At 36.7% G+C, this 23,585-nt stretch overlaps 1 protein-coding gene across 4 annotated transcripts in view; it reads left to right on the top strand.

Annotated features, from left to right (window-relative positions):
- Positions 1–23,585, top strand: part of ACER3 (alkaline ceramidase 3) — a 188,134-nt gene that overhangs the window by 81,545 nt on the left and 83,004 nt on the right. For 3 of the 4 annotated variants that reach the window (XM_059067786.2, XM_067038438.1, XM_067038437.1), the window contains one exon: positions 15,839–15,891. The exons of the other annotated variant lie outside the window; for it this stretch is intronic. In XM_059067786.2, the coding sequence (XP_058923769.1) occupies positions 15,839–15,891 (53 nt within the window). The remainder of the gene's footprint in view (positions 1–15,838; positions 15,892–23,585) is intronic. 4 annotated transcript variants of the gene reach the window in all.

Genomic DNA, 23,585 nt, shown 5'->3' with positions numbered 1-23,585 from the left:
GGCAGGGAAAGCACAAGATGAGTCTGGAACATCTTGTCACTCCAGAAAGTAAGAAAGGGCTCAAAAAATGAGGTAATAATGTCAAAATGACACAGAAGACAGTTTGGCCAAACTGAAAATTTGAGCTTCCAAATGGAAAATGACTGTAATGGGTTATGTAACACATGGTATAAAAAAAGAATGCACAAGCTCATACTGATACTAACAAAAAAATGGTGTGAGAAGCAGAAAGCTGTTATTTTAAAGAGTAGAACTGCCAACTAATAAATGTAAACAGAATGATAGGGTTTTTTAAAATCATCATTTTGCAACCGTCATCGTAATAATTGATTCAGGAGTCATCAGTGAATGCTAAAAATATTGGGTGAAAGTGTTTGGGAACATGATTACACAGCCTGAAAGTATCTCCTGATGAATCACTCATTAGTTACAGATGGAAAAATGGTAACAACACAGAAATCTGGCAGATACCACCTTATTTAAGTAATCAATCCTAACATCATTAATAACAGTATAAACTAACAACTGATTCTTCCTGGTGTGAAGCACTGAAAAGGAAACAACATCATTTATACAATATTATTGCCAGAAGTGCATAACCTGAACCAAATGATGAGAAAACAATCAGAAAAACCCAGTTTGTGAGGGTTACTCTATAAAACAACCAACCTGTTTTTTGTTTTGTTTTGTTTTTTACAAATGTTAAAGTCATGAAAACAAAGGAAGGCTGAGGAACTGTTCCAGGTTGAAAGAGACGGACAACTACATGCAATATCTTCATTGGATCCTGAGTTGGGGCACAAGGAGAAGGTCTAAAAGGCAATATTGGGAAAACAGCAAAGTTTGAATAAGGATGGTTTTTAAGTCTGTCCCTTCTACAAGACTAAGCTTTGCTTCCTGAAAGCAGCTGAGTTTTTACTCTTCTGGATTTCTAGCATTCAGCAATACCTGGTGCAAACCAAATACATGAGGCTGTTTGATGAATGAATGGATACTTTATTTTAAACAACAGGCATTTTTGCTAGGACTTCTTTTTCATGTACTTGTTTGAATTTTTCACTGAGATAAGTCTCCCCACCAAAAGCAAAATTTGTATGTGTGTGTGTGTATGAGATTCACATATGCACACACACACACAGGGAACAAACTTTATCTGGAAACAGATTTGATTAACAAATCAAGGACATTTACTGAATACCATATAAGATTTTTCAGTATCTTAATTTTATGACCAAAAATTTATAATAACTACTTAGTTGATATGAACTTTTTGGAGTTGAGGGAGATTTTGCAGAAGGATTTGGAAATTTTGGCATTGTGTAGAAGTATATTATGAACAGATTGTTAGTAATTTATGAGAGTTGTTGTGTTCTGGCTTAGAGCCTAGATTTACTAAGAATTTAGTCATATTTTAGTTCATTCAACAAATTTTTACTGAGAATCAGTTATGTGCTAGGTCTAGCTCTCAAACCATTGTTCATTGGAGCTTAGAGTTTAGCAGGGGAAACAGAGATTAATCAAATAATTTTATAATTAAGTATGCACTAACAGTGTGGTAAGTGTTATAAGTATAGGTACCAAGTACAGTGAGGAAGAATTAGGGAAGTTAAGAGTTACAGACATTACTTTAAAAATATTTTTTCCCATCCCATGTCCTTGAGCAATTGCCAGTTCTTCCAATAAGCCTGATTTCAGTTTAGTCCACCTGCCCAGTTATAGCTGGTTTGGAACCACCCAGTCCCTTTGTCTAATATTTTTCTCTTCCTCTTTGTTTATTTTTATTCCAAATATGCACATTTTATGAAAGGAAGAGATGCTCATAACACAGCAATAGAAGAATCAAAAATGTCTTCTCTGATTATTTTTCTAATAGGTCTCTTAGTAAAACTTGCTATTAAAAGGTGGGGGGGAGCTTCCTTGGTGGTCCAGTGAGTAAGACTCCATGCTCCCAATGCAGGGGGCCAAGGTTCGATCCCTGGTCGGGGAACTAGATCCCGCATGCACGCCGTGACTGAGGGTTTGCATGCCCAACTAAGAGTCCGCACGCTGCAAGTAAGAGGTCCGCATGCCGCAACTAAGAAGTCTGCATGCCACAGTTAAAGATCCTGCATGCTGCAATGAAGATCCCACGTGCTGCTACTAAGACTTGGGGCAGCCAAGATAAAAGAAGGGGGGGATTAAGAACCTAACACTTGTTTTAAGTAAACATTTTTAAAATCAGCAAAATTATTTCTGCTTAAATATAGAGAAGGAAGATAAAGAATTCAAGTGAATTTAATACTCCTTGTCCCACAATAAAACTAGGAGAATAAATTGAAAAGTAAAGACAAGTTATTTGACGCTAAATTCTGCCTGCCTAGTTGCTATTAGTATTTGACGCTAAATTCTGCCTGCCTAGTTGCTATTAGTATTTGACGTTAGGACTCTTAACATTTTCCAAGCTTCATGTGGTATTGAATTAGTCATTACTTTTTATGAGGTCATAAAATTTTCTGCTAATGTTGGGGGAGTTTAGAGAGATAATAGTAATTGTCATTCATAGAGCATTTATTATATACCAGGCTCTGTGGGAAGTACATTAAATTATATTATGTCATTTAAAATTCTCTACAATCTGTGAGGAACTCTTCAACTTCATTTTATAAAGGTAATATTTGAGAAGAGCAGTAACTTGACCAAGATCACACAGTTAGTAAATGGTAGAGCCATACCTTGAACCCAAATATATATGCTTTTAATCATTATGCCATAAGACACTTATTTACAACTGTGCATTGTCTAAAATAGAACAAACCAAAAGAAGCCCTTTCATGAGATTTGTTTTTTCCATGAAATTTAATTTTTCTCTTTACTCCCAAAGTCACAAATTGTTATCTATCTTATTCCTTTAAAATAGAAATAGGTTCACTTTCCTTTACAAATTATATTGAGTACATACAGTGTGCCAGCATAAAAAGACAAAGTCTGTCCCCAGAGAGCTTATACTACATTGAGGAGAGATGAATTGCATATAAACAACAAAATCTATTTGTAATTGTACAAATGTATTTGTTATGCAGTTATCTAAATGAGTAGGTAATTGGCAACAAGAAAAAATTAGTGGTAAAATAGTCAAAACATTAATAAAATAGGGCAGAAAAAGTCTGTTGAAGATAGACTTCAGTGCTGAAATAGAAATATCACAGTCATTTCCCCATGGAAAGGACCACTAGAAATGCTTTGCATGGAGTAGCCTTAAGTTTAGTGTGATCATACTTACAGTAGTCACTGCCATACTGAATCAAAGACATCTGAAGTGATCTTAAGAATATTATACCATTTGTCAAGGGGAAAGTGAGTGGACTGCATACTAGACTAATAATCTTTTAGATTATAGCAATTACACTTAGCAGTGAAACAGATAAAAATCAATACGCTGGGGAAAGGAACTTCAGAAATCATTTCATAACTTGTTTACTAACTTATTTATTCCCCTTTATTTAGTCCCAGTTTTCCAGACATTGCCAGAAATATCAATGGTCTTTTTTTCTAGTTAGTGGAAAAAGTAATATAGTAACATTGAAGACAAATTTGGAAGACAGTGCAAAATACCCATAATCCCATCACCCAACAGAAACAGTATTTTCTTTTATTAGTTAATAGTTCCTAATCTTTGTGCATATGCATTTGTGGTTTTATATGACTACACTTTTAATAAACATGCCCAACCTAGAAGCCAAAACCCAGGGATAGGTTCAGCCAGAGAAGCAGGAACCAGTTAGCTAAGTAGCCTGTGTAGTCAGTGAACAGGAAGTGAGGAAGTGAAAATGGCCAGGGAAATAGCCTGGTAGAAAGTAAAAATAGAAAGGTAGAAAGCCAGGTAGAAAATAGCCTAAGCCAGAAAACATGAGCTGTAACGGCTCTTCATCTGCTTCCTGTGGCCTCAGTTGTGGTTTATGTTTCAGTGTTTTAGGCTGGAGCCAGAATAAGATAATAATTGAATGACACTTATTTTCTAAGAAAATAAGTATAAAATATCATAAGGTCATCTCATTTTTCTTATTATTATGTCTGTTATTATTATTGCTCTAGCTCCATTCTCTTTAACATACCTTAACCTCCCTAGGCAATCCAAACATTCCCCTCACTTGGCTATAGATATTCTTAAACAGAATTATTTTGGTTCTCCTTTCAATTACCGTATTCTGTCTCATCCGTTATTATCGTTGTTCTTTTGTGTTCCTACTTTTCCTCTACCTGTGGAACATTTGCTTGTTACTAACTTAACCTGCCTGAAGGCTTGGATAGAGTTGTTTCAGAAACAGTATGAAAAGTACTAAAGCAGATCACTTAAGGTGGGAATATTTTTACAGGCAAAGTATGTTTGGAGCATTGCACATGAAAGTTTCCCCCTCCAAATTCTTTTTTTTGATTGAGGTGTATTCCGTAAACAGTAAAATGTATAAATCTTAAGTATACATACAGCTCAATGAGATACAGAAATTTTCAGTCATCCCAGAAAGTTCTCTTGTGCCCCTTCTCAGTCAGCACATCCCCAAAATGATAACCGATATTCTGACTTACATGCCCATATATTAATTTGCATGTTCTTGAACTTTATATAGATGGAACCATTTAGTATGTACTCTGGCATCTGGCTTCTTTCATTCGATGTAATGTTTTTGACATTCATCTATGTTGTTTCTATCAGTAGTTCATTCTCTTTTATTGATATATAATATTCCATTGTGTGAATATAATTCATTTGCCCATTTTTCTGTTAATGGGCATTTGGGTTTTCACTTGAGACTTTTATGAATAAAGATTCTGTGGATATTCTTGTATATGTCTTTTGATGAACAGTTGTGCTCATTTCTTTAAGGGCTGTATGTCTAGAAGTAGAATTGCTAGATCATACGGTAGTCTGTGTTTAAATTCATTAGAAACTGCCAAACAATTTCCTAAAATGTTTGGACTATTTACACTCCCACCAATAATATCTGAGAGTTCCAGTTATTCCACATTGTCATCTATACTTGTCTATCTTTTTTTTCCATCTTTTTAAAAAAAATGTATTTATTTATTTATTTGGCTGCATTGGGTCTTCGTTGCTGCACGCGGGCTTTTTCTAGTTGCGGCAAGTGGGGGCTAATCTTCATTGCGGTGCACAGGCCTCTCATTGCGGTAGGTTCTCGCTGCATAGCACTGGTTCTAGGTGCACGGGCTTCAGTAGTTGTGGCACGCAGGCTCAGTAGTTGCAGCTTGCAAGCTGTAGAGCGCAGGCTCAGTAGTTGTGGCACACGGGCTTAGTTGCTCCGCGGCATGTGGGATCTTCCCAGACTGGGGCTCAAACCCATGTCCCCTGCATTGGCAGGCAGATTCTTAACCACTGCGCCACCAGGGAAGTCCTATACTTGTCTGTCTTTTAAATTTTAGTCATTCTGGGTTGCTACGTGGTGATATCTCACTGAGGTTTAAATTTGTATTTCCCAATGAATAATGATGCTCAGCACTTGTTGTTGACCCTTTGGGTATCATCTTTTGTGATGTGCCTCTACAAATCATCTGCCCATTTAAAAATTGGGCTGTCTTTTTCTATCTGATTTTTGTATCACATTTTCTATATGTGAGCCTTTTGTTAGATATTATATGTATTGTGAATATTTCCTCCTAGTCTGTAGCTTGAGTTTTTACTTTACTTCAGAATCTTCAGATGAGCCAAAGTTCTTAGGCAAGAGTTTTAAGAAGCACTTCAGATACCAGTTTAGTAACTAATAAACTAGCTATCTGTTAGTAATTGTATTGGTTTTCTACTGCTACTGTAAAAAAGTACCAAAAACAGGATAAATTAATTATGTTGCAGTTCTTTAAATTAGAATTCTGATACAAGTCTCATTAGTCCAGGTGTTGGTAAGTCTGTGTTCCTTTCTGGAGGCTCTAGGGGGAGAGTCAATTTCCATGTCCTTTCCAGTTTATGTGGCAGCCCACATAATTCCATCTTTTCCATCTTGACTTGGGCCATTTTCCTCCTTCTTCAAACCTAGCAGTTTTACATCTCTCTAACCATTCTTGCATAGTCACATCTTCCAAAGGTTCCTGCTTTTGAGGACTCAGATGATTAAATTGAGCACATTATAATAATCCAGGATAATCTCCCCATCTCAAGGCCTTTAATTTAATCAAGTTTGCAGAGTCATTTTTGCCATTTTAGGCAACATATTCACAGCTTCCAGAGATAGGGCATAGACATCTTTGGGAGCCATTATTCTGTGTACCACACTAGTGTAGTTAGTATGATAGCCCAAGAGTTGCTAAAGTAATGTGGTAGCTCATCTGCTACTAATGTTGCAGAATCCATGTTGGGTGTGGGGAGAAAGTAATCCAAAATACATTGATAAGGCTAAGTAGGATCTTCTGGGGTGTGTGTGTGTGTGTGTGTGTGTGTGTGTGTGTGAGTATAATAAGATTATATACTAGACAAGTGATAGATTTGAAAAGGGAGTGAGTGATCACTTACCTTTAGGGTAGGTGGGGAGCAATTAGAAAAGTTCTTTTTAAATACCCTAAATTGGCTTCCTATCAGCTTAGGGATAAAGTCCAAACTTCTTAGGACAGCTCTTCAAAGCTCACACTTTTAATTACTACATTCTGTGACCACTCTTTTGTTTCTGATGTGAATGCTAGCTTCACCTGGAAAGAACAGTCACGCATTCCTGTAATTGTAGCTGGCATTGTTTTGACACCACCAATAATACTAAAATGAACTCTGAATTCATAGGTTTTAAAATAACCACATATTACACTTTTAATGCCTTTGATACTTTGGGGTAATATAAGGTAATATATCCTTTTTCATTTATTCTAGGTCCCTTGTGCATCATGGTAAATCTTGGTATAATTTAAAAGGAACTCATAGTATTTCTTGGGCCTTTAAATTTGTGTTGTGGCTACTTCCAAAACCTAGTGATTCCATTCTCTATGTACATGAGTATTTTTTCGTAGACTGGAAAATAAAATTTGTTTATACCTGTTGTATGCCAGGTGCATGCTAGATAATCCTCACAGCAGCCTTTCATGATAAACATTGTTATTTTTATTTTACAACTGAGGCAGCTGAGTCTCAAAGGGATTTAAGCAACTTGCCAAAGTTGATAAGTAATAAGTAACAGATTTGGGATGCTAGTTTAGGTCTGATTCCAAAGCCCTTGTACACTCTTTCCCCAGTGTGGTCAGTCAAATGGATCAAAATAAATGTGTATCAGAACATATCTGTATTCTGTTGTAACCTTGAATAAGTTTGGTAGCATGCCAAAATATTTGAATCAAGTGGTTCCAACTTGGTGAAATTCTATCTATATGCTTGAGAGACTCTTAAAATTGTGGTAAAATGCTGTGAATATGAACATCTAGTTAGAAGATTCAAGTGGTGCATTTGACCTCTTTATTCCGGTTCCATTACTATTTTGACTGCCTCAGTTTTCACTACGTATAGCCACAACCATGTAGGCAAATTTGTTTGTCCCTGTTACTTGTTTTTTGGAATGCTCTGGATAATTCCTAAAAATGTGAATTTTATTTTCACTTTGATGTCTCAGACTTTTTAAGGGAGACATTGTGATGAAATGTTGGCTGAGTCACCCTTATATTAATCAAATGTTTTATTCTCCATGTGATAGAATCAATTAAATTGCAAAGGAAGAAAAGGAAAATGCTTAGATCCTTTTAAGTATCTCTAGAATTTCTAATTTGTCAGGGATCAGTGAGTGTTGTTTTGCTTTCACACATTTAACATTTGTTTCTTTGGCCTAAATAACTCAACTTTCCTATTCTTGAATTTCTTATTTGTGCCAATTTGGATAATATTTTAGAAAATATGTACCTTTTGATAAATTGTAGTGTGTCACTGGTGAAAACTGGCTTACTGTTTTACCAGTATTCTGGTAAATTTTACCAGTATTCTCCAGGCAGGGATGCCTCTTTTGATTCAGCCATTTTCTCTTTGAATGAGATAACCCATTTGAAAATCTATTGATATATTCCTTGGCAGGTTGGTCCTAATCTGGACCCTCTGCCTTACTAGCCTCACTGTCTACAACTCTCACACATGTAGCTTACACTTTAGCTATATAAACCTATTTGCTGTTTTTAGTACCATATATATTTTTATATCTCTTCCTTTAACCTCTTATGTGTGGTAAACTGGGCATGTCTGTCATTCAGGACTCAGTTAAGTGTCATTTCCTCTAGAAAGCCTTCCATTAAACCTTCCTCAGCCTCTTGATAGAATTAGATGACCCACTGAATATGATGCATACCTTTATCACAGCACTTACTACACCATATTGTATTATCTGTTTACTTTTTGATTTTCCCCTAATATTCTTTAGTAGTTAAGGGGGAAAGTAGCAGAATATGAGGTTGGAGAGATTTAGGCAGGGACCAGAAGATCACGTAGGGTCTTAACATAGGCCAGAGTAAAGATAAAGAGAATGGATGTTATTCTAAAAGCCAGTGGAAGGTTTTAGCAGGAGAGTGACATGAATCCTATATGTGTTTTAAAAATATCTCCCTGGCTGCTTGGTGGAGAATGGATTTGTGGAAAGTAAGAGTGCAAGCTGGAAAACCAGTCAACAGAGGCTACTACAGTGGTCCAAGTGAGAGATGAGAGTGGCTTAGACTAGGATGGCACCAGTGGAGACGGGAGAAAAGTGGATGACTCAGGATGTATTTTGGAGTTAGTGCCTATAGGACTCATTAATGCATTAAAAGTGGGGGTTGAAAAAAAGGAAAGATTTTCAAAGTTTATTTTCAGGTTTCTAGTTTGAGCAGCTGTGTAGAGAGAAAAGCTGGCATTCTGTTTTGATTATGTTTGAAATGCCTATAAGACATTCAATGAAGAATCAAATAGGCATTTAAATATGTGACATCGGAGTTTAGAGGTGAGGTGTAGGCATCATTGTTATAATTGGTATTTAAAACCATGGGAACTGATGCGATCACCAAGAGGATGAATATATAGAGAGAAGAGGGCCCAAAGATGAACATAAATACCACAAGCTCATTCACCCAAGGCAAAACCTGGCATCCAGACATGTTTTAATTGCCGTATTTAAAATTTAAAAATGCTTTAAACTGGTTTCTCACATTTGAAAATTGAGAGTTCCCATAAAAATTCGGATCTTTGCCTTCTCTTGAATAATTAGAAGGTGCAGCATCACTGAGCCTGTATTTCTATGCAGTAACAATCAGCCTAAGCTATGCTCTTTAGTATGGTCTGTCCAGTTGACCACAGTCTCTACACTGTTCCTTATTTTTCTTTTACTTAGCCTGTTTTAGTCAAATGCCTCTCTGGGCATTTGAATTTACAGCCCCTGATTTACACGTTAAGGATAGAAGGAGCCAACAAAGGAACCTATGAGGAAGCAACACCAAGATAGGAAAACCAGGAGAACACGGTGTTACAGAAAACTAGAGAGGATGTGTTTTCACTTATTAAATGCTATTAAGAGACTGAGGAGGATGAAGAGAGAGAGAAGGGCTGTTTCATTGGTGTGAATAGAATTGAGGGGGGGGATGCAGAAGAGAGGTGAGGAAGTGGAGGCAGTTCTTCTGAAAACTCAGGAACGTGAAGAGGTGCAGGTAAATGGGACAGGAGATATTAGAGACTGTGTGAACAGTCCATTAGAGAGGTGGAGATGGCTGGTACAGGAGAGAAAGGTGATAAATAACATGAAGATCTTAGAGACCAGGTGATATCCTAGAGCACAAGAGCCCGATTGGCCTTTGCACAGAAGAGGCACGCTGCCACAGGGAAGGAGGGAAGGAGCACACTGGTCCTGAGGTGGTGGCAACATGGAACACTAACTGATAACAGTGAGAACAGAACCAGAGTGTTATTGTAGCTAAATATTTAGACTCAGACTGTGTATGTTCTGTGTTTATACGTTTTCCCTCACTATCTCTGTCTGTGAATCTCTCTAGCTCCAATGTCACCTTTCCAGGCAAGCCTCTCTGTTCTTATTGTCAACATTCCACCCAAATAACACTTTTTCCTCTTTGGAACTCATTTATTTCTTCTATTATATTTTCTCAGTTCATTCCTCACTTCCCTCTACTACACATACACATACTGTTACTTTAAAGTGAAATGCTGGGTCATCGAGAAGGAAGAAAAAAAAAAAAAATCAGCCAGTCACCAGATACTTAGTAAGTGTTCTCTATATGCTTGGTTCTGTGCTAGGTTCTGGAGATTCTTTAGTGAACTGTAGAGACTTGGACCATGCCTTATGAATCTTAGAATTTAACAGTGATCTTTGGCTTTTGAGTTCAACAAAATCATTGACAGGCCTTTAAAATACAGGTAACCAGGGCATCCACTGAATCAGGAGTTTCTGGGACGAGGGCTTAGCATTTACAAAGATCTCGAGGCAAAATAGTGTTTTTCAAAAACTGTAACTACTGGCCTAGCCAAACATTATTTCTTAGATGCCTTGTATGGTTGACTTATGTGGGGAGGAAGCAGAGGAAGATTTAACTTAGGAGGTGATATTTTAAATGGATCTGGGATACACACTGAACTATTAAGAGGTAAAGGGATATGACATATCCAACTTACTCAAATGGTTCAGAAAAATAGTAGTTTATATATATATCAAAATACTAAAATTGGTGAATCTGAATAGAGTATATATAGGAGTTTATTATACTATTTCAACATTTCTGAAGTTTGAAATTGTTTGAAAAGAATGAAGCTGAAAGGAATGAAGATCAAAAATAAATTGGATCCAGAAGTTACATAAGATTCCAATAAGCAAGAGACGTAGGTAGAGGCAGGATTGGATAATGAAGGGGATAAGTATTCCAGGCTGAAAGGACAGGGTAGGCTCTGAACAAAAGCAGAACAGACTAGAATATGATAGTGTGAGATAAGAGACAGGTAAGCAGTCAGGTGTAACTGAATTACAAGTTCAGTAAAAAGAAATGAATGGAGCCAGATTATGAAGCTCCATGTGTGCCCTGCAAGGAGTTTAGTTTTCATCATTAAAACTAGCAGTTACCAAGTAGGATGCTCATTCCCCAGGTGGTGAGAAAAATGATCTGTTGGGGTGCAGGAAGAAAACTTTGTAACTTCTGTTTGTATATATTTATATCATTTTTTAAAATTTCTATTTTATGTATTAAAATATATGTAGTATCTTAACACAGCAGTATGTATACAATTTATAAATAAATATACATATATGGAGTTCCTAAAAAATTTTTTTGCTATCAAATTTAGGAGACTACTCCTGTAGACATTTTCCTGCCTTGTAGCTGGAGTGATTTTTTTTTTTTTTTTTTTTTTTTTGTGGTACGAGGGCCTCTCACTGCTGTGGCCTCTCCCTTTGCGGAGCACAGGCTCCGGACGCGCAGGCTCAGTGGGCATGGCTCACGGGCCCAGCCGCTCCGCAGCATGTGGGATCTTCCCGAACCAGGGCACTAATCTGTGTCCTCTGCATCGGCAGGCGGACTCTCAACCACTGTGCCACCAGGGAAGCCCCAGAGTGATATTTTTTAAAATGTAAAATCAGTCCTGTTAATCTCTCTCTATGTGTGTGTGTGTATTTATGTGTTTGTGTATGTGTATGTAGTTTTTCAACAACTTACTTTGTGTTTGGGATAAAGTCCAAATCGTAACATGACTTTAAAGGCTCTTCTCAGTCTACTGCCTACAAATCATGCCAGTCTTCTCACTGGATGCAAGTGTTCATGGTCTAAGCCAAGCTCCTTTACTTCTTTGAATGCACTACCTTGCCTCTATGTTAGATGATCCTTCTAGTAAGGTGATCTCATTAAAAAAAAATTCTTTTCACCTGGTTAACTCAGTTTATTTTTCAAGTCCTAGCTTATGTGTTACTTCCCCTGATAGCCCTCTTCTGACTCCCTAGACAAGGTAGTAACCCCTTTGCATAGCTTTGAAATGGCCCCTTTCATATTTTTAGTGGCTAGCTTAAAGTTCTTAAGACAGGAAACATATCTCTCTTGTTCACTCCTTTATCTCAGTGGAAATGCTTGGAACATTGTTAAGAGCCCAGTAAATATTTGTTGAAAAGAGAATGAGGTTGTGGAGCAACAGGAACTCTCATTCATTGCTGGTGGGAATGAAGAATGGCACAGCCATTTTGAAACAGTTTGGCAGTTTCTTGTAAAACATACTCTCACCATACAATCCAACAATCACGTTCCCTGACATTTTCCTGATAGAGATGAAAACTGTTGTCTGCACAGAAACCTGCGCACAGATAGCAGGTTTATTCATAATGCCGTAACTTGGAAGCAGCTAATATGCCCTTCAGCAGGTGAATGGATAAATAAACTGTGGTGCCTCCAGACAATGGAATATTATTCAGCACTAGAAAGAAGTGTGCTATAAAGCCATGGAAAGACATCGAGGAACCATAAATGTATATTATTAAGTGAAAGAAGCCAGTCTGAAAAGGCTACATACTGTATGATTCCAACTGTATGACATTCTGGAAAAGACAAAACTATAAAGATCAGTGGTTACTAGGGGTTAGGGGAGAGGGAGAGTTGAAATGACAGGGCACATAGGATTTTCAGGGCAATGAAACTATTCTGTATGATATTATAATGGTGGATACATGTCATTATAAATTTGTCTATGCTCAAAACTGAAATGTAATATGAAATATGGACTTTGAGTGATAATGATGTATCAATATGGGTTCATCAGTTGTAATAAGAAATGTACCACTGTGGTGGGGCATGCTGATAGTGGGGGAGACTATGTGTGTGTGGGAGTGGAGGTTATATGGAAAATCTTTGTACCTTCTGCTCAATTTTGCCATGAATCTAAACTGCTCTAAAAAATAAAGTCCATTAAACACACACACACACACACACACACACACACACACACACACACACACAGTGAGACAAATCTGAAATGTGGAACATTTTATCAGAAAAAAAAAGGGAATGGGGTAATCACTAGGGCAATACCAATCAAAGCCACAATACCACTTCAATCCGTTAGGATGGCTATAATCAGAAAGACAACCAACAACTAGTATAGGGAGGATGTGGAGAAATTCATATATTGCTAATGGGAGTATAAAATAGTGCAGCCACTTGGAAAAACACTTTCACGGTTCTTCAGAATGCTAAACATAGAGTTTCCATATGACCCAGAAATTCCATCCTCAATATATACCCAAGAGAAATGAAAACATACATCTGCACAAAAACTTATACATGAATTCTCACAGCAACATTATTAATAATAGCCAAAATGTAGAAAAAGCCTAAATGTCTCTTAGTTAGCTCAAACTGCCATAACAAAATACCATAGACTTGAACAATAGAATTTATTTCTCACAGTTCTGGAAGTCCAAGACTAAGGGTTGACTAATTCCATTCCTGGCTTGCAGAGGGCCACCTTCTCCCTGTGTCCTCATGTGGCCTATCCTTATTGCATGTAGGTGGGGAGAGAGAGTGAAATCCTGTCTCTTCATGTAAGGACCCTAATCCCATCATGGGGGCCCTACTCTCTTGACCTCTTCTAAACCTGTTTATTTCTCAAAAGGCACCATGCCCAACTACTGTCACATAGGGGGTTAGGGCTTCAACGTGAATTTGGAGGGGACACAAATGTGCAGTCCTTAGCAATGTCCATAACCTGGTGAATAGATAAATAAAATGTAGCATGTTCATACAATGAAATGTTATTCATCCATAAAAGGAAGGTATTGATACATGCTGTAATATGAATGAACCTTGAAAATATGCTAAATGAAAGAAACCAGACAGAAAACACTGTATATTGTATGATTACACTTATATGAAAAGTCCAAAACAGACAAATCTTTAGGGACAGAAAATAAATTAATGGTTGTCTAGGGTTGAGGAGGGAGGAGGTTTGAAGAGAAATAGGGGTGACTGCTAATAGGCCTGGGGTTTCTCTTTGGGGTGATGAAAATGTTCTAATAATGATAACGTCTGCACAACTCTGTGAAAATATTAAAAACAATTGAATTGTATACTTTAACTCTGTAGTATGTGAATTACATCAGTAAAGATAATAAATTTTAGCAAAAATTGGTAGTTTTCTTTAAAGTGGCAAAATATAAAATACTGCATGGAGAAAGGTGATGTTCTTCTATTACATTTCTTTGCATTCTAAATGGAGTGTTGAAAGGAAATAAACTGTAGAGATTTTTTAAAAATCAGACTTTTAATGTGATATAGTAAACAGTAACAAGAGGACATTTGGAAAGGTTTGGATAAAAACAGTTTTTGAGTGAGACATGATTTAGTGGCCAGTCTACCTTTCAGGATGAATAGTCATCCACCTCATTTTAATTTTTTTACTTTATAGTATATTATGTGACTTTAAATAACTCACAGGTTTTGTTTTTTTCCCTCCTTCCATTAATTTATTCTACTTTGCACCTTCTAATTTCTCCTTTGGAAAAAAGACAGCAACCATCCATTTCCTCATTTCTTTAGTAAGATGAGTGCAATAACTCTTTACTTCTCTCATCTCATTTTGAGCAGTAAATAATGTGATAATGTCTATAATGATTTTTTTAAAAAGCAAGAGTAACAAAGAGTTTGAAATTTTTCTCAAGTGGCTTCATACAAATGATTTGGTAACATCCACATTTACCATGTTTGTTGGGCTGACTCTTACATCCTTGAGGCTAACTCCTCTGACTTCTTTCATAAGTCCCCTCTTCTGTGCTCATATGGTACTCTATGCATATCTTTTTTTTTAAATCATATCTCCACATACTGGCATCTTCTATTTATCTGCCTGTCTCCTCCTTGAGCTTATAAACTTCATTAAGGCCAACGACTGGATCTTATCTTTGTACCTCAGCATCTGTAGTTGAATTTGGCAAATGGGAGGTATTCAGTAAAGGCTTGTTGAACTAAACTTAATCATAGTAGAAGCTGTGTTATCAGATGTGATAGGGAGTGATATTTAGTCTGTTAATTTTTAAAGAGTCAAAGCTATAATTATATTGAAAAAAATGTATACCCACCTTCAAGTTTTATTTTAATTAACATATAGTTGTATAATCTTTGACAATGATTTGATGTAGGGCATGGCCTTTGAATATGGGACCCTAATTATAGTTCTCCTTAGTCTTTCTTGCATTGAAAAACAAACAAAAAATTTTAAACCCTAAAATGAAAAAAATTTTAAATGGAGGCACTTGGAAAGAACTTTGAGACATGAATACCAGAATCTTTAGATTTTTACTGTTTTTCCCAATCTATAACAGATATCTTATCCACAGCTAATTCAATAGCAATTTTTATTAGCAACTCAATTCTATTGAGTCTGTTTTAAACATTTTAAACAGTTTTTGCAGAAATAATAGCTCTCTTTTTGCAGTCATACTTCTGATAACTAAACACAGTGGCATTAACAAGTTTAGGAACAAACAAAAGTGACTGTGGCTCTTATTAAGCATCCACCTCAGCTATTTGGATTAGAACTAGCTAATCCGAAGGAAGTGCTGAAGAGTAGCTGACCAGCTATGATCATTAAAGCTTACCCTGAGCATCTGTAATACATTTTATGCAAAAAATGGAGAATATTTATTAATCTAATAAATCACTTAGTGGAGGGAATTTAAGATAACTTGTACTTGTTTTTTTCTGTACCAAAATTTCATCAATTATAGATAGAGCTTAAGCAGGGTCTGCTATATCCTGTCACAAGATTTCATAAATTTGTTCTAAAACTCAGTGCTTTGAAATATCTTAACTGTCTTCTCAAGTCACTCTGGCCACCCCCAAAGAATTTCATGCTAATTGTTTTTTTTTTATTTGTTTGTTTTAATTTCAGTGGTAGGAATGGGATCCTGGTGCTTCCACATGACTCTGAAATATGAAATGCAGGTCAGTAATGACAAAATTGACGTAAATGCTTATTTCTCTTAATCCATAGACACTTCATATTTGAGGAAAGAGCACATTACTAGAGGATGACATTGAGGCAAGAAGAAAAAATGATGGAATTTGTAATCCCTGGAGTTTTTTACTTCAGGCCAAAGGATCCAGGTTGAGTAAGTGAAGAGGCAAGCAAATAAGTTGTCCATAGAGAAAACAAGCGAGAGCAGAATGGGTTTTTGACCACCTCTGTGCAGGCATGTATGATTTTAGAGTAGTATTAGAAAGTAGAGTCTCATGGAGACATTTTAAGAAGATAAAATCAGTTCACCAAAGTAATGCATTCTTATTCTTGGCTGCCTACATTGCCTATGTCTCTCTTGTGGCATCCACTTGAATGGACTGGTCCCTCTAATAGCAAGGTTTTAGAGCTATGCAAGGATTTTTATTTACTGTCTTTGCTCTAAGGGGGCCATATAGCTAGTCCTCAATCTTTTAACCTCTTTGTTCCCCATCACTAGCCCAGAAACTTCTAGAATAGCACTGTCCAGTAGAAATATAATGTGAACTACGTATATAATTAAAAATCTCCAGTAGCCACATCTTAAAAACCACATTAAGAAGAAATAGGTGAAATCAGTTTTAATAATATATTTTATTTAACCCAGTATATCCAAAGTGTTACTTCAGCATGTAATCATTATAAAAATTTATTAATGAAATGTTTCACAGCCTGAAACTGGGTGTATGTTTCACACTTGAAAGTGTATCTCAATTAAGATTAGGTTTATTTCAAGTGCTCAATAGCCACATAAGGCTAGTGCCTACTGTGTTGGATAGTGCTGTTCTGGAAGAATATGTTTATACAGTAGTCTATGAATTATTAATTATAGCTATATTAAAATGTAAGAATTCTTAGAATTGATTTTAATATTCAACACATATTTATTATAAGGTGTCATGTTTCCTGTGCATGCCATGCTTGACATGGAGAATACACAAATGAGTAAGACACTGGTCTGACTTAATTGAGCATAGAACACATTTCTCACACTCTCTGGCTGGGAAAGAAGACTTATAAACAGTGATATAATATGGAAATTATTTTTAAAGAAGTACAAATACGCCATGGCAACACAGTGGAGCTTAGAAGAATCTGTAATCGTTAAAAACATTTAAACAGAATCTGAAAGAATCTAGTTGAAACTTTTTAGGTAGTGAAAGGTGAAATGACATACTGCACTTGCACTATGACATAAACAGAAGCAGGGAGTCATTACAATGATGGTGTATCTGACAACAGTGATAAAGCTAGAACTTAAAATGTGTTTGAAGAAATGACAGGAATGATATTCAAAAATTTTTAACTGTATGGCAAGAATACCAGCAATCAGAATGGTGATACCAGTGAGCAACAGCTAAATAATAACTCTGAAAATAAGGCTTTGCATTTTATCATACTAAAAAATAACTAGAATTTGTCCAGCTCTAGCAGTCATCGAATGCTTCCATATATACTATCTTAGGTAGTTATTACTCATGGTTTTTTTTTTTTTTTTTTTTTTTTTTTTTGTGGTAGGCGGGCCTCTCACTGTTGTGGCCTCTCCCTTTGCGGAGCACAGGCTCCGGACGCGCAGGCTCAGCAGCCGTGGCTCACGGGCCCAGCCGCTCCGCGGCATGTGGGATCTTCCCGGACCGGGGCACGAACCCGTGTCCCCTGCATCGGCAGGCGGATTCTCAACCACTGCGCCACCAGGGAAGCCCATTACTCATGTTTTACAAATTCTAGTACTACAGCTGAAAGAGGCTAGTTGATTTGACCAAAATCATTCACGGTTTATAAATGATATACACACACCACATACACATACACACACACACACACGCATGCAGATTTCTTTACGCACACACACACACACACACACACACACACACACACACGTCCATTCTAGTCTCTGACTCTGTCCATGAGAGGACTTAGGAGCCGGGAATCCCAACACCAAAGAGCATACCTATCATATAGATCGTTCACCATTAAAAGGAATCTGGCTGGATTCTGAGGGTTGGGGCAGAAAAAAAGGACAATATGAGCCTGAAACATCTTTTTGTGCCAGAAGGAATGGAAATGATAAAAGAATGATGGGAAGATGTCAAAAGGACACTGAAGCCAACTTGAAGGGCTTCTCTCAAATTTGAGACAATTTGAGCATTAAGATAAGCAATGATAGTAACAGATTATAACAGTTATTAAAGCCATTGAAGACACAACCCACTGAATAAAATGGGAAATCATGAGTCCATACTGACATAATACATGATATAATAACTGAAACAGTAAGTGATTATGAATAAATGAATAGATTAAAAGTTTGATGTTGAATTTACATTGTTTCAAAGTACATTATTATGAAATAATTATAAAGGGAAAAAGGGTAACTTTACAGTGGAGGAGACTAGCAGACAACACCTTAATCAAGCAATCAGAATGAGTATCTTCATAATGGGACAAATCAGAATTGTATGCCACTGGAGGATGCAGTGGCAAAAACATAGCATCACTTCTCTGATATTCTTGCCAAAGATGCATAATCTGAATCTAGTCATATGGAAACATTAGGCAAAATCAAATTGAGTGACATTCTACAAAACAGCTGGCATGTAGTCTTCAAAAGTATCCATGGTCATAAAATTAAAAGATTGAGGAACTGTTCAAGATTGAAGGAGACTAAAAAGATATGAGAAGTAAATACACTGTGTAATTCTGGGCTGGATCCTGTGTGGTGTGTGTGTGTGTGTGTGTGTGTGTGTGTGTATATGCTTATACTTATTATTGGGACACTTAGAAAAACTTGAATGGGGTCTGAGGATTACATGATAGTAATAAATCAATGTTAATTTCCTGATTTTGTTGGTAGTATTGTGGATATGTAGGTGAATATCTTCTTTTAAAGATGTAATTCACATATCATAAAATATACCCTTTTAAAGTATACAAGTTGTTTTAAGTATACTCACAGAATTATGGAACCATCACCACTCTCTAATTCCAGAATATTTTCATCACTCCAAAGAGAAATCCCATTCCCATTAGCAGTCACTCCCCATTAATCCCTCTACCTTGACAACCACTAATCTACTCTTTCTTCATGGATTTGCCTATTCTGGACATTTCATAGCAATGGATCATACGATATGTGGCCTTTTGGTTCAATTAGGCTGAAATATTCCATTATTTGGATACAGCACATTTTGTTTATCCATTTATTAATTAGTGGATATTTGGGTTGTTTATGAGGTTTTGGCCTTTGTATATGATGCTGCTATCAACATTCATATACAAGTTTTTGCGTAGATGTATGTTTTCAGTTCTCTTAGGTATATACTCAGGAGTGGAATTTCTAAGTCAAAGGGTAACTCTATGTTTAACCTTTTGAGGAGCTGCTAGACTGTTTTTCTCAGTGACTACACCATTTAACATTCCTGCTGGCAATTCTCCATATCCTTGCCAATACTTGTTATTGTCCCTCCCTTTGATTATAGCCATCCTAGTGGGTGTGATGTGGTATCTCATTGTGGTTTTGTTCTGCATTTCCCTAATAAGTGATCCTGAGCATCTTTTCATATGCATATTGACCATTTGTTTACCTTCTTAAGAGAGATGTCTATTCATATCCTTTTGCCTATTTTAAAATTGGGTTATTTGCCTTTTTGTCATTACATGGTACGAGTTCTATATATATTCTGAATACTAGACCTTATCAAATATATGGTTTTCTAATATTTTCTTTCATTCTGTGGGCTGTTTTCTCACTTTCTTAATAGCATTCTTTGAAGCAAAAGAAAGTTTTCAATTTTGCTAAAGTTCACTTTATTTTTTTTTTTTTTGGTTGCTTTTGATGTTGTATCTAAGGAACCATTGCCTAATCCATGGTTATGAAGATTTATACCTATGTTTTCTTCTAACATAGTTAGAAGTTAGCTTTATAGTTTCAGCTCTTACATTTATGTCTTTGGTCCTTTTTTTTTTTTTTTTTGCATTACGTGGGCCTCTCACTGTGGTGGACTCTCCTGTCGCGGAGCACAGGCTCTGGACGTGCAGGCTCCGTGGCATGTGGGATCTTCCCGGACCGGGGCACGAACCTGTGTCCTCTGCATCGGCAGGCGGACTCCCAACCACTGCGCCACCAGGGAAGCCCTGGTCCATTTTTTATTAATTTTTGTATGTGGTGTGATGTACAGGTCTAGCTTTATTCTCTTGCATGTGGATATCCAGTCGTCCCAAGTCATTTGTTGAAAAAACTGTTCTTTCCTCATTGAATTGTCTTGGCACCCCTGTCGAAAATCAGTCAATTATAAATGTATGAGTTTATTTCTTGATGCTCAATTCAACTCTCAGTTCTATTCCATTGACCTATATGTACCTTGATTACTGTAGATTTGTAGTAAGTTTTGAAATTGGGAGCTGTGATTCCTCCAAATTTATTCTTTGTTTTAAAAACTGTTTATTCTGGGTCCCTTGAATTTCCATATGAATTTTAGGATCAGCTTATCAATTTCTGCAAAAAGTTAGCTGGGATTTTGAAAGGGATTGCATTGAATCCATACTTTGGAGAGTATTGCCATCTTAATATTAAGTCCTCCAATCTATGAACACAGGATGTCTTCCCACTTATTTAAGTCTTTTTAATTCCTTTCAGTGCTGTCTTATAGTTTTGACTTCGTTTGTTACATTATTTGTAAGTATTCTTCTTGATGCTATTGTAAATGAAATTGTTTTCTTAATTTCACTTTCTGATTTCTCATGCACATATTGTATAGAAATACCAATTATTTTTGCATATTGCTCTGGTATCCTTGCTGAACTTGTTTTTTTTTACCTCTTACAGTTTTATGTGTATGTGTATATAGATTTGTTAGGGTTTTTTGTGTGTACAAGATCATGTCATATGCAAATAGATATAGTTTTACCTCTTCCTTAGCAATTGGATGCCTTATGCTTATTTTTCTTGCCTAACTGCCCTGACTAGAACTTCTAGCACAGTTGTTTTTTTTAATTGAAATATAGTTGATTTACATTATTATTTTAGTTTCAGGTATACAACATAATGATTCAGTATTTTTGCAGATTATACTCCATTATAAGTTATTACAAGGTAATGGCTATAATTCCCTGTGCTATGCAATATATCCTTATTGCTTATCTATTTTATATATAGTAGTTTGTTAATTCCATACCCTGATTTGTTCCAGCCCTCTTCCTCTCCTCTTCGGTAACCACAAGTTTGTCTTCTATATTTGTGAGTCTGTTTCTGTTTTACATATACATTCATTTATATTCTGGACACTGTTGAATAGAAGTTGAGAGAGCAGACATCCTTGTTTTGTTCCTGATCTTAGGAAGAAAGCTTTCAGTTTTTTACCATTAATTATAATGTTAGCTGGAGCTTTGTGTAGATGTCCTTTATTAGGCTGAGGAAGTTCCCTTCTATTCCTTGTTGAGTGTTTTTATCAAGAAAATGTGTTGGAATTAAAAAATTTTTTTTTGCATCTCAGGATGATCATGTGGGTTTTCTTCTTTATTATATTAGTAAGGTCTAGTATGTTGATTTATTTTCATACGTTGAACCCACCTTGCATTCCTGTGATAAATCCCATTTGGTCAAGGCATATAATCCGAGTGAATATCTTTGAAGGAAACATGCACTAAAGTACTTTGGAGTAATGGAACCTCATGTCAGCAGCTTACTCAGATGGTTCAGTAGAAGAAGATTATTTGTATTGTACTTCAAACCTTTCTGTAGGTTGGAATTGTTTTAATAGTTTCTTTTAAACAGAAAAGCAATATACATATCCTTTGACCCAGTAATTGCACTCGTAGGAATACTTCCTAAGAAAGTAATCAGAGACAGAGAAAAGATTTTCACAAGGATGTTTATCACAGCATTACACGTGATAAAGACTTTTAAATGATCTAAATGTTTTAACAATAGGAAGATTGTTGGAAATTCCCTGGCGGTCCGTTGGTTAAGACTCAGCACTTTCAGTGCCGAGGCCCAGCTTCAGTCCCTGGTCAGGGAACTAAGATGCCACAAGCTGCGCAGCATGGCCAAAAAACAAAAAGTAGGGAGATTGTTAAATATACTATGATATATCTAAATTAAAATAATATTTTGAAGACTATTTACATGGGAAAATGTTATAGAGAAATAACAAAACTTTATGTAATCTGATATCAATTTTATAAGTAATAGTGAAACAACTGGAAGGGAGTACATTTTGCCTCACTTCTTTACCCTTTTTACAAAGTTTGCAACCTATGGCCCCAAATTAATTATAACTCTTACCCACCCATACAGGTATCCTTAAAGCCCTTGCCCCTTGCTTTTTGAGTAATATTCAGCCCACATCCAGCTCAATTATATGCCTATTCTGTGCCTGAACTGAGTAGCAAAGTATTGCTCATAGAAATTACATCCGTTTGTTAAATGATCTCACTTTAAATTATTGAACAGAAATCGCAAATAAGCACTCAATGCCACAAGGCAGTGCCATTACATTTCCCGGATAATTTCACTTCCCAGAACTGTTATTTCACACCTGTTCCTTTCTTTAGATTTCTTTTTACATCTCTTTTGCCTCATACCCCATTCTCCTTGCTGATATCTTCTTCGATATTTCATGAGAATATAGAGAGAATCAGTCAAGAATTCCCTCATCTTTCTGTCACCACCTTCTTCCTCCTATTATTATGGAAGAAATGTATCAAATCCTGTCAAAGCCAGTGTCCCCTTCCGCTCTAAACTTATCCCCTCCCTCCTACTCAAAGACTTCACTCCTACAGTTACATACCCCACCGCAGTCTCTTGCTCTACCACAGTCTTTAGGAAGTCAACTACATTCAGTCACTGCCATCTGCATCAAACATGCTCAGACAGTTCCTATCTTTTAAAAATTATCCCTCCATTGACCTTGTGTCCAGCCCTAGCTCTTGAGTCATTGTTCAGTTCCTTATCACATCAGAAACATTTGATTATCTCCTCTCTCTCTCCACTCACCTCCCTTTCTTTCCCTCCCATCCCAGTTAGGCATCTCTTCCCTTCACTTCACAGAAACTGCTGTTGTCAAGGTCAACAGTGACCTTCATCTTACCAGATCCAATAGACACTTTTTTTTTTTTTTTTTTTTTTTTTTGTGAGGTACGCGGGCCTGGCCTGTCACTGTTGTGGCCTCTCCCGTTGCAGAGCACAGGCTCCGGACGCGCAGGCTCAGCGGCCATGGCTCACGGGCTTAGTTGCTCCGCGGCATGTGGGATCTTCCCGGACCGGGGCACAAACCCGTGTCCCCTGCTTCGGTAGGCAGACTCTCAACCACTGCACCACCAGGGAAGCCCTAGACACGTTTTTATATTCTTCTTATTTGACCTCTCAGTAGCATTCCACACACTGTTTGCTTTTTTCTTCATGAAACATTCGTCTGGGCTTCCCAGTTTTCCTTGTTTATGGGAAAGGAAATTCCCCTAGCTTTCTTCCTTACCTCACTGGCTACTCTTTTGTCCTGGGCTACCTTCTCTGTATTCTCTCCAAGGTGATCTTATATAATCTCATGGCTTTGAATGTGATCTATATATTGATGATTCAAAACATCTACCTTCAGTTCTGACCAAAACTTTTAGCTCTAGATTTGTATATCCAATTGTATGTTTG

This window comes from Kogia breviceps, chromosome 7, assembly GCF_026419965.1.
Source record: "Kogia breviceps isolate mKogBre1 chromosome 7, mKogBre1 haplotype 1, whole genome shotgun sequence".
NCBI lineage: Eukaryota > Metazoa > Chordata > Mammalia > Artiodactyla > Physeteridae > Kogia > Kogia breviceps.
This window is presented reverse-complemented; position numbering and strand designations above follow the sequence as displayed.